The following is a 15,713-nucleotide window of genomic DNA, read 5'->3' as shown; positions in this document are numbered from 1 at the left end:
AAGGTCAGTAATAAAAAGATTAAATAAGATTGGTCCCAAAACCGATCCCTGAGGAACACCACTAGTAACCTCCCTCCAGCCTGACAGTTCACCTTTCAGTACGACCCGTTGTAGTCTCCCCTTTAACCAGTTCCTTATCCACCTTTCAATTTTCATATTGATCCCTATCTTTTCCAATTTAGCTAATAATTCCCCATGTGGAACTGTATCAAATGCCGTACTGAAATTGAGGTAAATTAGATCCACTGCATTTCCTTTGTCTAAAAAATCTGTTACCTTCTCAAAGAAGGAGATCAGGTTGGTTTGACACGATCTACCTTTTGTAAAACCATGTTGTATTTTGTCCCAATTACCATTGACTTCAATGTCCTTAACTACTTTCTCCTTCAATTTTTTTTCCAAGACCTTGCATACTACAGATGTCAAACTGACAGGCCTGTAGTTACCCGGATCACCTTTTTTCCCTTTCTTAAAAATAGGAATTATGTTAGCAATTCTCCAGTCATATGGTACAACCCCTGAGTTTACAGATTCATTAAAAATGCTTGCTAATGGGCTTGCAATTTCATGGGCCAGTTCCTTTAATAATCTTGGATGAAGATTATCTGGGCCCCCTGATTTAGTCCCATTAAGCTGTTCGAGTTTGGCTTCTACCTCGGATGTGGTAATATCTACCTCCATATCCTCATTCCCATTTGTCATCCTACCATTATCCCTAAGTTCCTCATTAGCCTCATTAAAGACTGAGGCAAAGTATTTGTTTAGATATTGGGCCATGCCTAGATTATCCTTAGCCTCCACTCCATCCTCAGTGCTTAGTGGTCCGACTTCTTCTTTCTTTGCTTTCTTCTTATTTATATGGCTATAGAACCTTTTACTATTGGTTTTAATTCCCTATGCAAGGTCCAACTCTACATGGCTTTTGGCCTTTCTCACTTTATCCCTACATGACCTCAATAAGGTAGTTTTCCTTGCTAATCCCTCCCATCTTCCACTCCTTGTAGGCTTTCTGCTTTTTCTTAATCACCTCTCTGAGATGCTTGCTCATCCAGCTTGGTCTACAATTCCTGCCTATGAATTTTTTCCCCTTTCTTGGGATGCAGGCTTCTGATAGTTTCTGCAACTTTGACTTGAAGTAATTCCAGGCCTCCTCCGCCTTTAGATCCACAAGTTCTTCAGTCCAATCCACTTGTCTACCTAATTTCCTTAATTTTTTAAAGTTAGCCCTTTTGAAATCAAAAACCCTAGTTACAGATCTATTTTTGTTTATCCTTCCATTTAATTTAAACTGAATTAGCTCATGATCGCTCGAACCAAGGTTGTCCCCTACAACCATTTCTTCTATGAGGTCCTCACTACTCATCAAAACCAAATCTAAAATGGTATCCCCTCTTGTTGGTTCAGCAACTACTTGATGAAGGAATCCATCAGGTATCGCATCCAGGAAAATCATTACTAGCACTTGTCCTCCAGTCTATATCTGGGAAGTTAAAGTCTCCCATGATCACACAAATCCCATTAGTATTTACTTCATTAAAAACATTAAAGAGGTCTCTATCCATATCCAAATCAGATCCCGGTGGTCTATAGCTCACCCCAAGCACTATCTCAGGAGAGGCTCTAGTAGCTTTCTTCCCCAATGTGATTTTTGCCCAGACATATTCTGTCTTATCCATTCCATCCCTTATTTCTTTACCGTCTACCTCATCATTGATATACAATGCTACTCCACCACCTTTGCCTTTATTTCTGTCTTTCCTAAACAGCACATATCCTTCAATACCTGTACTCCAGTCATGACTACTATTCCACCATGTTTCTGTTATCCCTATAATATCTGGTTTCACTTCCTGCACCAGTAACTCTAGTTCCTCCATTTTGTTACCTAGGCTCCTTGCATTGGTGTACAAACATCTTAATTTTTGCTGTTTGGCTTTGCTCACATTCTTTACCCGATTAGGCCCAGACATTCTACCGCCAGTATCACCTATTAGACTGATATCTACACTACCCTTCCTCCGTATGTCAATTCTCCTACCCATGACAGTATCCTTTCTTGCTTCGTTTTCTTTCCTCTCAATGTTAAAATCCAGCGTGGAGATTACCTGGACATCTTCCAACCATCTCTCCCAAATTCCTAGTTTAAAGCTCTCTTAATCAGTTGTGCCAGACTCCATCCTAGAAGTCTATTTCCCTCCCTGCTCAGGTGAAGTCCATCCCGAGAGAACAGTCCTCTGTCCATGAATGCCTTCCAGTGGCCATACATTCCAAAGCCCTCCTTATAGCACCACTGCCTGAGCCATCTGTTGATTGTCATAATCTTGTCACACCTTTGTTGCCCTTCTCTAGGAACAGGCAGAATCCCACTTAAGATCCTTAAGCGTTTCCCCAGCCTGGCATAGTCTCCCTTGATAGGTTCCAGCGAGAATCTAGCCGTATCATTTGTTCCCACAAGAAGGACAATCAGTGGATTCTTTCCTGCTCCTGTTAGGATCCTCCAATTAGAGGTGAAGGGGCATAAATACACCTACAGTGGAGCACCCAGAGGGACACTACTCAAAGAAGCTGCACTTGACAGTAGCTCTATTGTTTTAAGAAATATAAACATATGTTTTGTATCTTTTGGTTAGTGACCTTTGTTCAAAACAAGGGATAAACAATTTAAAACAAATCAACACATCTTTAGTGACAGCCTTATAAGAGAATGTTAATATTTCACATAGAGATGAAAAATGATAAAGCAGTGTTCCATTTGGTAAGCATTTTAGTGAACCTCTAATTCAGAACACCTTATGAGGCATCAATATTTCAGATACAAAATTAAACTTAAGAAAAGCTCAATGGCACATGTATACATGCACACAAAGCGAATTACCTTCATGTTCTTTAGAACATGGCTTAAGGCAAAAAGGAATACATCAATGTTTTGGGCAGTCAGCCTTTACTGGACAGACTTTAAACAGTTGTAGCTGAAATACTGATTCCTTTTATCTTATTGCCTTTTACCTCTAGGCAATATTAGGGAACTAATTGGTTTAAGTCACTCAGTGTTCATCTTTAAAGTTAAAAGATACTTTGCAGTTTCCAGAGTAAAACTAAGTCTGCTTATCTGGAACACATTTGCATAGAACACCCAATTTAAGGACTGTCACATGCAGTACAAAGTGGGGCATTAACTGAAAGAAAATAATGCACTTTCCCCAACTAGAGACCTGGCAAGTAGCATTCATGATAAAGTGCTTCAATATTACACCATCCTTAACTGAAACCAATACATCTAACCTGCTTTGTCTTTCATGTGCATGATTTAAAAAAACCCACCACCATCACAACAGTAACAGGTCCTGTCATAACTATAAAGGGAAGGGTGGCAGCTCTCCTGTGTACTGTGCTATGGAATCCCTCCTGGCCACAGACTCCAAATCCTTTTACCTGTAAAGGGTTAAGAAGCTCGGGTAACCTGGCTGACACCTGACCCAAAGGACCAATAAGGGGACAAGATACTTTCAAATCTTGGGGGGGGAAAGGCTTTTGTGTGTGCTCTTTGTTTTAAGGGGTGGTTCGCTCTTGGGACTGAGAGGGACCAGACATCAATCCAGGTTCTCCCCATCTTTCTAAACAAGTCTCTCCTATTTCAAACTTGTAAGTAAAAAGCCAGGCAAGGCGTCTTAGATTTACTTTGTTTTCTCAACTTGTAATGTACCTTTTACTAGAGTGTTTATCTTTGTTTGCTGTACTTTGAATCTAAGACAGAGGGGGGTCCTCTGAGCTCTTTAAGTTTGATTACCCTGTAAAGCTATTTTCCATACTGATTTTACAGAGATGATTTTTACCTTTTTCTTTAATTAAAAGCCTTCTTTTTTAAGAACCAGATTGATTTCTCCTTGTTTTAAGATCCAAGGGGGTTTGGATCTGTGTTCACCAGGGAATTGGTGAAAGGTTTCTCAAGGCTTCCCAGGGAGGGAATTCTTAAGATGGTGGCAGCGGACCAGAGCTAAGCTGGTAGTTAAGCTTAGGAGTCCTCATGCAGGCCCCTACATTTGTACCCTAAAGTTCAAAGCGGGGATACAGCCTTGACAGGTCCATTAAGAAAATTAGAACTTTCTAACCTCTTTTAGTAGTTTTCTGTCTAGTTCTTCTTGTTTCAGTTTCTAAATGGAAAAAAAAAAAGCAATTACCAGGGAAACTACAATCTAGCAGAAATCTGTGACGTATCAGTAATTGAGACTGCAGAAATAAAGAGGACATTCCCACATTTTAACGTAACTGCCATGGTGACTGTATTTACTATGTATATTTATGTATTTATGAGATTGGTCTTTTTCAGATGACTCACCACTTCCCAAGATAGTAACCCTCTCATGAACACCTTTTCCAGGTTTGATCCCACACCTTTTCTGTTCCAGCAAAGCATATATATGATTTCACACTGCCCTGGTAGAGCTCACTAGGCCAGGGGTTCTCAATCTTTTTCTTTCTGAGACGCCTCCCCTCCCCCATATGCTATAAAAACTCCACGACCCACCTGTGCCACAATAACTGATTTTCTGCATATAAAAGCTGGGGTCGGCATTAGGGGGTAGCAAGCAGGGCAATTGCCTGGGGCCCCATGCCACAGGGGCTCCTGTGAAGCTGCATTGCTCATGCTTTGGCCCCTGAGGCAGGGCTCTGGGCCCTGGGCTTCAGACCCATGAGGTGGGACTTCGGCTTTCTGCCCTGGGCCACAGCAAATCTCACACTGGCCCTACTTGGCAGATCCCCTGAAACCTGCTTGTGATCGCCCAGGGGACCCCGGACCCCTGGTTGAGAAGCACTGCACTAGGCTGCTGTGTTTGGGTCTCACTTCACTGGATCCTGTGAGCTTTAAGCTTCCTGAATCTGAACAGAGGCCAGGCACGGCTTCTGGCTGAGGGTTTCTGGGCACACCCTCAGGATACAGATCCTCTGTCCAACAGCCGTTTCAGAGAGCTGAGACCCTGCAATCCAACTGGCAGGACTCCAAGACTAGTGCCAGCACCCCATAACTCTACCGATGCTTGAGTACACTCCTTCCCAGCGCTCCAACCCTGTGGGCATGTTGGTTTATTGTTTATCCTTCAGGGACACAATAGCTGAACATTTAAAAAAGTTACAAATATAGCAATATGCTTGTATGTTTACATTACTTTTTTAGATTATTGTGTTACTGAAATAAGAGACAGGTGGTTGAGGTAATATCTTTTATTGGACCACCTTCTGTTGGTGAAAGACAAGCTTTTGAGTTACACAGAGCTAATTTTTCAGGTCTGGGTCATTGAAATAACTGCAATTTCTCCTGCAGCAATAACGTTGCCGTGATCCCTAACTCTTGGGAAACTCTGAACAGAGTGGCATTATATTTGCATAGTTGTATTAAATTAAAAATCGTGCATTGTTTGTATGGTTGATGGATGGATTTATATTTTTTTTGAAAAAGCCTAGTACACTTAAAAAAAAATCAAAAAATAAATGTGATAACATTCTTAGAGAAAAATGTCGAACTGCAATATTTTCCAATGCTAAGTGTTCAATAAATCTAATTACTTCAACCTGAAATGCTAGAAAAATAGCTTTTCAATGAATGCTTAGATTCCATCCTGATTAAACTCTGTCCAAGTCCCCCAAAGAAAATATGGAACTACTTGGTATCTTAGATGCAGAGAACCACTAGTCTAGAAAAGAGACAAACTTTTTTTTAAACAAACATCACAAGCACTATAGTCTACATTTTTAACCCCTTCTCTCATTGTGCTACTTTCCTCAGATCCCCTGCCAGAAACAAAAAAAGCTAAAACCTTTTATTGAGATTGCCCTATCTTAAAAATCAGAGTCTCTCAAATTATGGAATTTTTGTTCCATTAAGTGTTTGGAGTAAAAGCCACCAACTGATTCAAATATCTACTACTACTTGGTGTTTGTCTGTATGGTATAAAAGCCATGCATGTACATGTCATATTGTTAGCATTTGAACCACCTGGTGAGGTTACTCAGATCAAAAGACATCTAAAATAGTTAGCAGTGAAACAAATCTTAAGTGGAGTAGAAAAGCAATAATCTTTACTGTGGACAACTGCAGGGAAAGAATTAAAGCATTAGGAATGGCAACATTGCAGAGTTGTATAGTAAGTGACAAATACAAATGAGTAAAGCGTAACAGAATTTCATATGCCCTTTTAAGTGTGTATCACTGTTTTTATTTTTAAAAGTTTTGAACAAGAGTCTTTACCTGGAGGTGCAGTGTGCTTGTATTCAAGCTTGTGCTGTGGATTCTTTCTGCAAAGAATGAAAACCAATACAATAAAATCATTTCCGGCCCTTGCATCCCACCTTGCTTCATTCAAGAATTATTCACTGCACAATGGAAGTAATCATCAAACTTTAGGGGATGTGAATGAAATTTAAATTAATCACTATGTAGTTTCAAATCACTTATCTGCAGCTCTCTCAATATAACAGTAAAAAGAAACAGCCCCCCCAAAACCTTTTATGTTACAGTAATCAATATAACTGACTTTAGCTCTCTAGAATCAGCATTCTCATATGTATTTATCTATGGCACTTATAGACCCCCATTACTGTGCCTCAAACTTTAAAACTTTAATACAGGGGTCGGCAACGTTTGGCACGCGGCTTGACAGGGTAAGCACCCTGGCGGGCCGGGCCAGTTTATTTACCTGCTGACACAGCAGGTTCGGCCGATCGCGGCCCCCACTGGCCGCGGTTCACCATACCGGGCCAATGGGGGCGGCAGGAAGCCGTGGCCAGCACATCCCTCATCCGTGCCGCTTCTTGCCGCCCCCATTGGCCCGGGACGGCGAACCGTGGCCAGTGGGGGCCGCGATCGGCCGAACCTGCCACGTCAGCAGGTAAATAAACTGGCCCAGCCCGCCAGGATGCTTACCCTGGCGAGCCGCGTGCCAAACGTTGCCGACCCCTGCTTTAATATATTCATCTTAGTATTTCCTATTTCATATGGTCTTTCAAAAAAGAACTAGATAAATTCATGGAGGATAGGTCCATCAATGGCTATTAGCCAGGATGGACAGGGATGGTGCCCTAGCCTCTGTCTTCCAGAAGCTGGGAATGGGTTACGGGATGGATCACTTGATGATTACCTGTTCTGTTCATTTCTTCTGGGGCACCTGGCATTGGCCACTGTCAGAAGACAGGACACTGGGCTAGATGGACCTTTGGTCTGATCCAGTATGGCTATTTTTATGTTCTCATCACCTGCACTTTACAGATGGAGATCTGAGGCACACAGAGAATAAGTGACTTGCCCAAAGTCACACAGGAAGTCTGTGACAGAGCAGGAAACTGAACCCAGGCCTCCCAAGCTAGTGTCCTAATCACGGCACCATCCTTCCCCTACACGCCTCATTTGTTCAGCACAGTTTGTTCACCATTTTCAGAAGCAGAATAGGTCCATGTTTGTGACACTCGGTACCTCAAAATAGCACTCTGAAACCCCCATATTCATCACTGTGATATAATTATATGTTTTGTACAATGCATGCCTTGTGAGGCATCATTTTAAAAGTCATTTTCAAATCATTTGATTTGCTAAACATTAATATCCTGTTGGACTGTATGTACTATCATTGTATGTGAAGTTATGAAGTGTCGCTATATGTGGTACTGAGATGTCTGTGTACTGTGGATGTCTATGTAAGTGCAGTCCCTGTCAGAGGCTTGTAGCTTGACATTAGCATCATAGTGTGAGAGACAGCCCAGACTGGTGGGTTTGGAGGGCTCCGAAGACCCATCACAATGTTGATTTATTAAGAACCGTCATTGGTTATGCATTTCCCAGACTCTTTTACATGAGTTCCAATGCCCAACCCATGCACATACCCTACAAAAGGGGCAGGAAATATATTTTTAAAAGGCTAAAGCTAGCCATATAATACTATAAATGTCTGACTTCAGCAAGGAATAGGCACAATTATTTTTAAACAAGTTAATCATTTTACATTTTAATTACTTATTAGATTTAAGTTTCACACATGTCAAAGAGGATTCAACTTCAAATGCCATTGTAGACGGTGTTCATGTGCTGAATATTCTGCAGGAAGTATACACACTGAAAAAAATCCCCCATAAAGTGGATCTGTACGCTGGAAACAGACTCTAAAAACACTATGGCAGAGTTTTTTGTTTATCATCTGTCACAGATTTCTATGCAAATATGCTCCATTTACAAGTAAAAACTATTTTTCCTCTCAATTACCAGCTCTAAGAATCAGTCAAGCAGGCACCCAAGATAAGTTTTTGTTTGTTTTTTCTAATCACCAGCAATACAGCACTTGAAGTCAATGGGATCACTCATGTTCATGTACTTTGCTGGATCAGAGCTAGAGTACTCCGCATCGTGCAGGAATGAACCTTAATTAGTAAACCAATATTAAGAATTATATTTTGTTTAGAATTTAATTTCACAGCAGTGCTCTCAACTTTCCCTTGAGGTTGTTTTCAAATCTCATTAACATCAATAAGAAATAACTTAGTGTGTTAATAGCAGAGATCAATGCAAGGGAGGAAGAAGATGGTTCGGTAGCTCTATGTAGAAATATGGTGGTAGATAAAAATAAAATCACCTCCCACTTCACAAGAAAAAAAAATATCAAGATTAATTTTCTTCCCCTCCTGCATCTTAAATCTTTTGCTATAATTAGTGGTCTTTATAGAAGCTGTGAGAAGGGATAATTGTTTACTCAACTTGCACACTGAGAAACAGGAAAAATAAAGAGTGGCAATCACATGCAACTGACTGGAATTTTTATTACAGATCTCACAAAGCTTCTAGAGTCATAAAAACACTGCAAAAAATAATAATAATAATGCAAGATCCTGAAAGCCTGCACCATGAATCACAGGGGACCCTGTACTTAGATGGCAGTGTTTACCTTTAATAATGGAACTAAAACAGTGTGAAACCACAAAGTATGAAACAAATGATATCTGGCCTATAGAGGAAATGCGATATGTACAACTAGCATACAGCCTGAAACAGCATATTCGCTCAAAAGTGCAATTTTGAAGACAACAGTAACTTTTCATTAAATCTGTTTAATGTAGGACATTCGATCTACAGTCTGTAATTCTAGTTTCTACCGTTCTTTGTTCATGAATATCCCTAAACAAACTATGTAACCCTGTCCTCCTCACTGAATTTATTGCTAACACAGAAACTTTCCAGTGATTTCAATGGCCTTTGGATCAGGTCTACAATTCTGAGAGCCAAACTGTAGCCTCCCATGGTAAAGTCAAGAGGACTCTTAAAATTTCATGAGATTCAGTATGTGGTGTTTGCCGTGAAGGCTCCCCTCTGGAGGAAAACATTACAGGACCTCCAGAACCAGAGGATCTGAGGAGCAAAAAGGTCTAAATCCACAGATCTTGGGGTCTCCTTGAGCTTTGTTCGTCCATTCTGCTCCCCAAAACACGCTTCCCCCCGTTTTCAGAAACTACATTGTACTGTCAGTCAATGCAGTGGAACCCACTGCCTTTGGGAAAAAGACTAATGGCCTAAGGATAATAGACCATATAGGAAGGCCTAATTTTCCTAACCAGAGTCTTGCTAAGAGAATAAGTCTACTTTGACTTGTTTTGGGAACTTGGACTTCTACTGATAGGTTCACAGACTGTTTAGAGATAATGTGTCCTGGACTACAAAAAAAACATTATCCAGAAAAGAAAAATTCCTGACATGTGTGAGGGTTTTGGAGGAAAACCATGGAAAGTTCCAGGAGTCCATCACGTGACCAGTGGTAACCGATGGATGACAGAGAGATAATACAAAGACTCCAAGAGTGGGGGCTTCCTCCCCTCTCATTTGATGGTGTCTGCCCCTTTTCTTTTGGTTTTCTTATTTTCCACTCAAAGTTGCAGGGTGATAGCCAACTAACACAAGTAACATTCCGTACAAGACAGTGTTTTTTTCAGTTATTGTTGTTAGGGTTCCCAACTTTCTAATCACAGAAAACCGAACACCCCTGCCCCGCCTCTTCCCTAAGGCCCAACCCCTCCTCCAAGGCCCCATCCCCGCTCACTCCATCCCCCCTCTCTCCGTCGTTCACTCTTCCCAACCCTCACTCACTTTCACCGGGCTGGGGCAGGAGTTCTGGGGGCGAGGGTTCTAGCTGGGGGTGAGGGCTCTTTGGTGGGGCCAGGGATGAGGGGTTTGGGATGCATGAGAGGGCTCTGGGCTGGGGCGGGGGTTGGGTGAGGGAGGGGGCAAGGGCTCCGGGCTGGGGCCAAGGGGTTTGGAGTGCAGGAGGGAGCTCAGGGATGGGGAAGGGGTGTGGGAAGGTTTGCGGGCTCTGGGGTAGGGCCGAGGATGAGGGGTTTGGGGTATACGAGTGGGATCTGGGAGGGACTTTGGAGTGCAGGAGGGAGCTCAGGGCTGGAGTGGGGGGTTGGGGAGGGGGATGCGGACTCTGGGAGGGAGTTTGGGTGCACATAGCGGCTCGGGGCTGGGGCAGGGGCTTGGGGACCAGACGGCGCTTATCTTAGGGTGCTCCAGGAAACGTCCAGCATGTCCGGCTCCTAGACGGAGGGGCCAGGGGGCTCTGCGCACTGTCCAGAAACCACGGCCAATGGGAGCTGCAGAGCTAGCGCTCAGGGAGGGGGCAGCGTGTGGAACTTCCCTGGCTGCCCCTGCACTGAGAAGCAGACATGCCGGCCACTTCCGGGATTCACAGGGAGCTTGCCTTAGCCCCGCTGCGCTGCCAACCGGACTTTTAGTGGCCTGTTCAGCAATGCTGACCAGAGCAGGTAACGTCTCTTTTCGACCAAGCATTCTGGTCAAAAAACGGATACCTGGCAACCCTAGTTGTTGATGGATGTTATCTCATTGTTTTCCCATCTTTTTCCCCCCTAGCCTTTCAATAGCTACTACACCTATTTAATCTTACTTCTGTTATTTCAGAAAGACTAACTTTCTGTTGAAACAACCTAATTGTCTTAATATACAGTACTAGTGTCAGTTTCTTTTTAACAGTGTTTTTACAAGTTTTCATAGTGAAGCAGTTTATGATAATAGTTTATACAGTTTAATATTTTCAGAACTTCACACTACATTTTTAGGCACATATGAAGGGACATTTAAGTTAAGCCATGTTCACTTAGATGTGCTGTCAATTACACATGAGGCTTTTCAGAAAAACATGCATGAGTCCAATTTTACAATAAAAAATTGTTTTTAAAACACCGAAGTCTCACTTTTGTGTCATACTGAAAAGTGTATTCTGCCAAATTATCTTTATTGTGCTTTGTTCTACAATTTATATCAGGGTCCAACAATATCACTGTATTTCTCAGCAGACAGAAAAACAGAATATTTCCAGTTGCATTTAACGTTTTCTGTTTTACTAATAATTTAAACAGTGTTCCTATATACAGAACTTTTTCAGGACAACTAATGATTTTGGGTCAGATTTTCAGAGATGCCGAGCACCCACAGCAATTATTAACTTTAGTTCGAACCAATAGTGCTCAGTGCCTCTAAAAATACATGCAATATACAAAACCACAGGCTTGTACTTGATGGCATAGGAAAATGATTATCTGAACTTCAACTATTCAAGATTCGGGTTTTCTGAATTTTAGATATACACCTCTATCTCGATATAACGATGTCCTCGGGAGCCAAAAAATCTTACCGCGTTATATCGAACTTGCTTTGATCGACTGGAGTGCGCAGCCCTGCCCCCCCCCGGAGCACTGCTTTACCGCGTTATATCCGAATTCGTGTTATATCAGGTCATGTTATATCGAGGTAGAGGTGTATGTCATCCAAGTCAGATAGTTGAGATTAACCTGTGTTCAGAAGTTTTAGACTTTGTATAGTTTGAAATTAGTGTAACTCTTCAATATGTACCTATTCAGGATTTTTTAAGGAGTGAATTTAGGGCTTGTGAGTAGTTGCTGAATTAATACCTGGAGACTTTATTCAGCTACAGAATAGGCAGTGGTAACGTAAGCTTCCCCAGCAGTACCTCCTCCCTGCAACAAGAACACACTTCCAGGGTGAAAGGGGAGGTTTCCATACTCCAGTTACACATGGCCACCTCAGAATACAGGCAATGGCAGCAGCAGTGCTGTTAGGGAAACTTCATGAGCCAGAGCCTGATAATAGAAGCAATGCCGCTCATCACTATGTACCCAGTTCAAATCCAACTCAAAATGGTATATGCCAAAAGCAGTTACCATACAATTGTTGCACCAGTGGCTAGATGAAATGAGATTGTGGTTTCAATTCAATTCTTACTGGACAGATGATCCGGCCGTTCTGGGATCCTCATTTAAGTCACAGCAAGTTGTTTTGATGCAAATGCTCAGATGACAATTCTCAAGAATACATTATAAAGAGACATCAGTGAGACGAGAATTCTGAGTTTTTTGTGGCTGCTTTAAATCTTGCATTAACAGATATAGCTATTCTGTAACTGAGTACCAAAAATATTTTGGGAGTTCACATTCATTTTATATCCACACTTGACTATGTAAGTGATTTTGTCAATTATAATTTGAGGATGGGTCAAATGCATCTTCCACCTTGCCAGCCCAGGGCGCCTCACCTGCATTGCATTTACTCACCAATTTTTATTCCATAGTTAAAAATTTATGTTGACCCAAATTTTAAAACTCCTATTCCATCCTTACTCGGGCAAAGCTACTGATGTCAATGAGTTTGGCCTGCATGAGAACCATGTAAAAATGAACTAAGGACATTCAGTTTTAGCCTCATTTGTATGCACTTTTTAAAATTTGAAGTTCACGTCCACCTTAAGTATTCTTAAACGAAAGTGTGTTGTAACTCGGGATGTAAATACCATTAAAAAAATTAACCGTTTAAATGATTAAAAATATTTTGTTTAAACGTTTAACCCATTAAAGGACTGGCTGGTGCGGGGCCGTTGGGGCCGGCCGGCCCGGAGGTTAACGGTTCAGGCAGGTTAACACCTTACATCCTTAGTTGTAACTAATCTTGGGCTCAACTATTTTGTAAATATAGCTAAGGCTTTTTAAACAAAGGCTTGACAAAGTAGCTTCCAGTATTAATTGGCTCCCCACAGAAAAAGCCTAAGGCAGTTCAACTGCATGCATTTTTGAACAAAATTCAAGGAAAACAACTCAGCCATATATCACTAGGATGTTTCTTTGTTTTTTAAACAAATTATTGAAACCCACATTGATCAATAATGATGAGTGCACATCGCTAGGCATGTGATATTATTTGTTATTTATGACACCTAGTCACATTTGCTATTAGTTGAAGCTTTAATATAATCTACAAAAAATATTCTTGCTATAAAAACTGCCCTGTGAATCCCTGTTGCTCAACTAATCTAATTTTCTTTAATTTCACAGAAAAAAGTCTAGGTATTCTCTAAAAAGCACTTATTTGAATTTGTCAAACAAAGAGAAGAAGCAGTTTATTTGATTTGTGATTTTGTAACTACTGTTTCCCAAAATATCAGATTTCAAGGAAGTCTGAAGCACAGAGTGATATTTAACTGAATGAAAATTCTGTTGCCAAAACACTAGAGGAGTAAGTCAATGACTTCTGAAGTGCTATATTCAAGACTAGATCTATATATATATACACACACTGAGAATGAAACCCACAATATCTAATGGATTGGATTTGTCACAGAGAATACAAGATTCTCACTATCGTTCATATGGAAGCAGAGGTAATCACCAATAAAATTCAAGGGAGTTGAATTAGTGAATCTTTGACTGTAGTGGCACCAAGTATTTGCATTGTTCTCCTGTACTTCATTGCCTAATACAAGATTTGTTTATGCCTCCTCAAATGTTTTACTTGAGTTTGCTGAAAAATATGGTGAATGTCAAACAAGAAGTTTATGGCATTTTTAGTTCATATACACTGAACGCCAGAATTTGAAAATTCGTATTTGTCACCTGTATTTTTTTCAATTGATTAAATAACTGCTGTTTTATAGCTCATTCTGCCTTCCAGTAGCTATTCACTAAACTGTCCAAAAGAGAAAGAAGTTCACTTGTTGGCAGGCAATAACCTCTTCATAAGGGACACTTCCAAAATAAGTTAACTATAACTTTAATTTATTCAAGAAAAATCCCTGTATATCATCTCCACATCATTGCAGTTTTATTAGCTTAGAAAAGCTGTAGACAGCACACACATCTTGAAACCTCTAACAGTCTCAAGTCTTGAAATTCAGGAAGAAAAACAAAGTTATTCCTGCCCTTATCTACAGGTCAAAATAACAAAAAATTAAGATGGCTTGGTAAGAATAAAATATGGTAATAGTAAAGCCATTTTGCTGATTAAGAAACAATAATATTTACAATGTACAGAAAGAACTGACTGAGTTTTCATCTGATGAATGTTTACTAAATACAAAGCAATACCTATTTATCATTACCCTTGGGGAAGCATGTTTGTCTCTTCATTTAATGAACTTCAGGTACAAAGCATATTCCACTGTAACTTGTCATGACTGCATACTTATACACCTATGATTCCTTCTGGTAAGTTTACTGAAGTTTTGTTACAGCTGGTAGCAAAGCTGCAAGGGAATTAATAAAAAGTACTGTATAAATGAAATTAACTTTTACTCTTAATCTCTCTCATTTCAAGGTAATTTTTATTCAAGTTAAACTTCACAAGTGACAAGCAACAATCTCTTGTCCCTTTATTGTGAAGCCAGTAAAAGAATGAACAGAAATATAACTTCTGTACAACTGATAAAATGCAAATAGCATTAAATATCAAAGCGTCATGCACAACTAAATTATTTTCATTCAGTTAAAGAAAGAAAAATTAATACAACCAACTACAATTGTAGCACAGCTTTATTTATTTGTGTTAACTTAGCACCTAAAATGTGAACTGAGATGCAAGTCCCATGCACACCAGACTTTATACATACAAATATTATTGCCACTGTGGACTCCAACAGAAGTTCTGTGGCCCTCCAGGGACACTTTATGCAGACGAAAACAACAAGGAGTCCGGTGGCACCTTAAAGACTAACAGATTTATTTGGGCATAAGCTTTCGTGGGTAAAAAACCTCACTTGAATTCAGTGCCTGCATCTGTAACTTTCACTCCATGCATCTGAAGAAGTGAGGTTAGTCTTTAAGGTGCCACCGGACTCCTTGTTGTTTTTGTGGATACAGACTAACACGGCTACCCCCTGATACTTTATGCAGACGCTTCAGCCTGGGAGGGATTTAACCCTCCCCGTATAAGCTATTTGGTACTGAGGTTGATGATGTCTTATTATTTTGGGGAGCTGATAGTGAAATAAGAAGCCAGGAGCAGCTCTAGGCACCAGCAAAGCAAGCACGTGCTTGGGGCAGCCCATTTGCAGGGGCGGCAGGGATCCAGCATGGGAGCTGAGAACCAACAGGGGGCCCTGGGAGCTGTAGTTCCTTGGTTAGCTCCCTGACTATAGAGCCAGCCCTGGAGCAGAGAAAGAACTACATTTCCCAGCATTCCCTTGGCCACTACCAACAGGAAAGAGGGGGAGGGAGTGAGGAAGCTGAGACCTCATGCTGCAGCCTGCTTTGAATGGAGAGCTGCACTGTGAGTAGGGATTCCATGTTTTAACATTCAAAAAATAGGACACTCCACGGGGAGGGAGGGTAGCCCCACCCTGCCCCCATCCACTTCCTCTGACTGCCCCCCACAGAAACCC

General features: G+C 41.1%; 1 protein-coding gene across 1 annotated transcript in view; it reads right to left on the bottom strand.

Annotated features, from left to right (window-relative positions):
- Positions 1–15,713, bottom strand: part of APLF (aprataxin and PNKP like factor) — a 97,846-nt gene that overhangs the window by 16,550 nt on the left and 65,583 nt on the right. Inside the window, exons 9-10 of the mRNA XM_026653143.1 lie at positions 6,245–6,291; positions 4,110–4,151 (exon numbers count right to left, since the gene is read on the bottom strand). Coding sequence (XP_026508928.1) covers positions 4,110–4,151; positions 6,245–6,291 — 89 coding nt within the window. The remainder of the gene's footprint in view (positions 1–4,109; positions 4,152–6,244; positions 6,292–15,713) is intronic.

This window comes from Terrapene carolina, unplaced genomic scaffold (genome assembly GCF_002925995.2).
Source record: "Terrapene carolina triunguis isolate 2854851 unplaced genomic scaffold, T_m_triunguis-2.0 Scaffold132, whole genome shotgun sequence".
Taxonomy (NCBI): Eukaryota; Metazoa; Chordata; order Testudines; family Emydidae; genus Terrapene; species Terrapene triunguis.
Note: the sequence above shows the minus strand (reverse complement) of the source record. Positions and strands in the feature narration are given on the sequence as shown.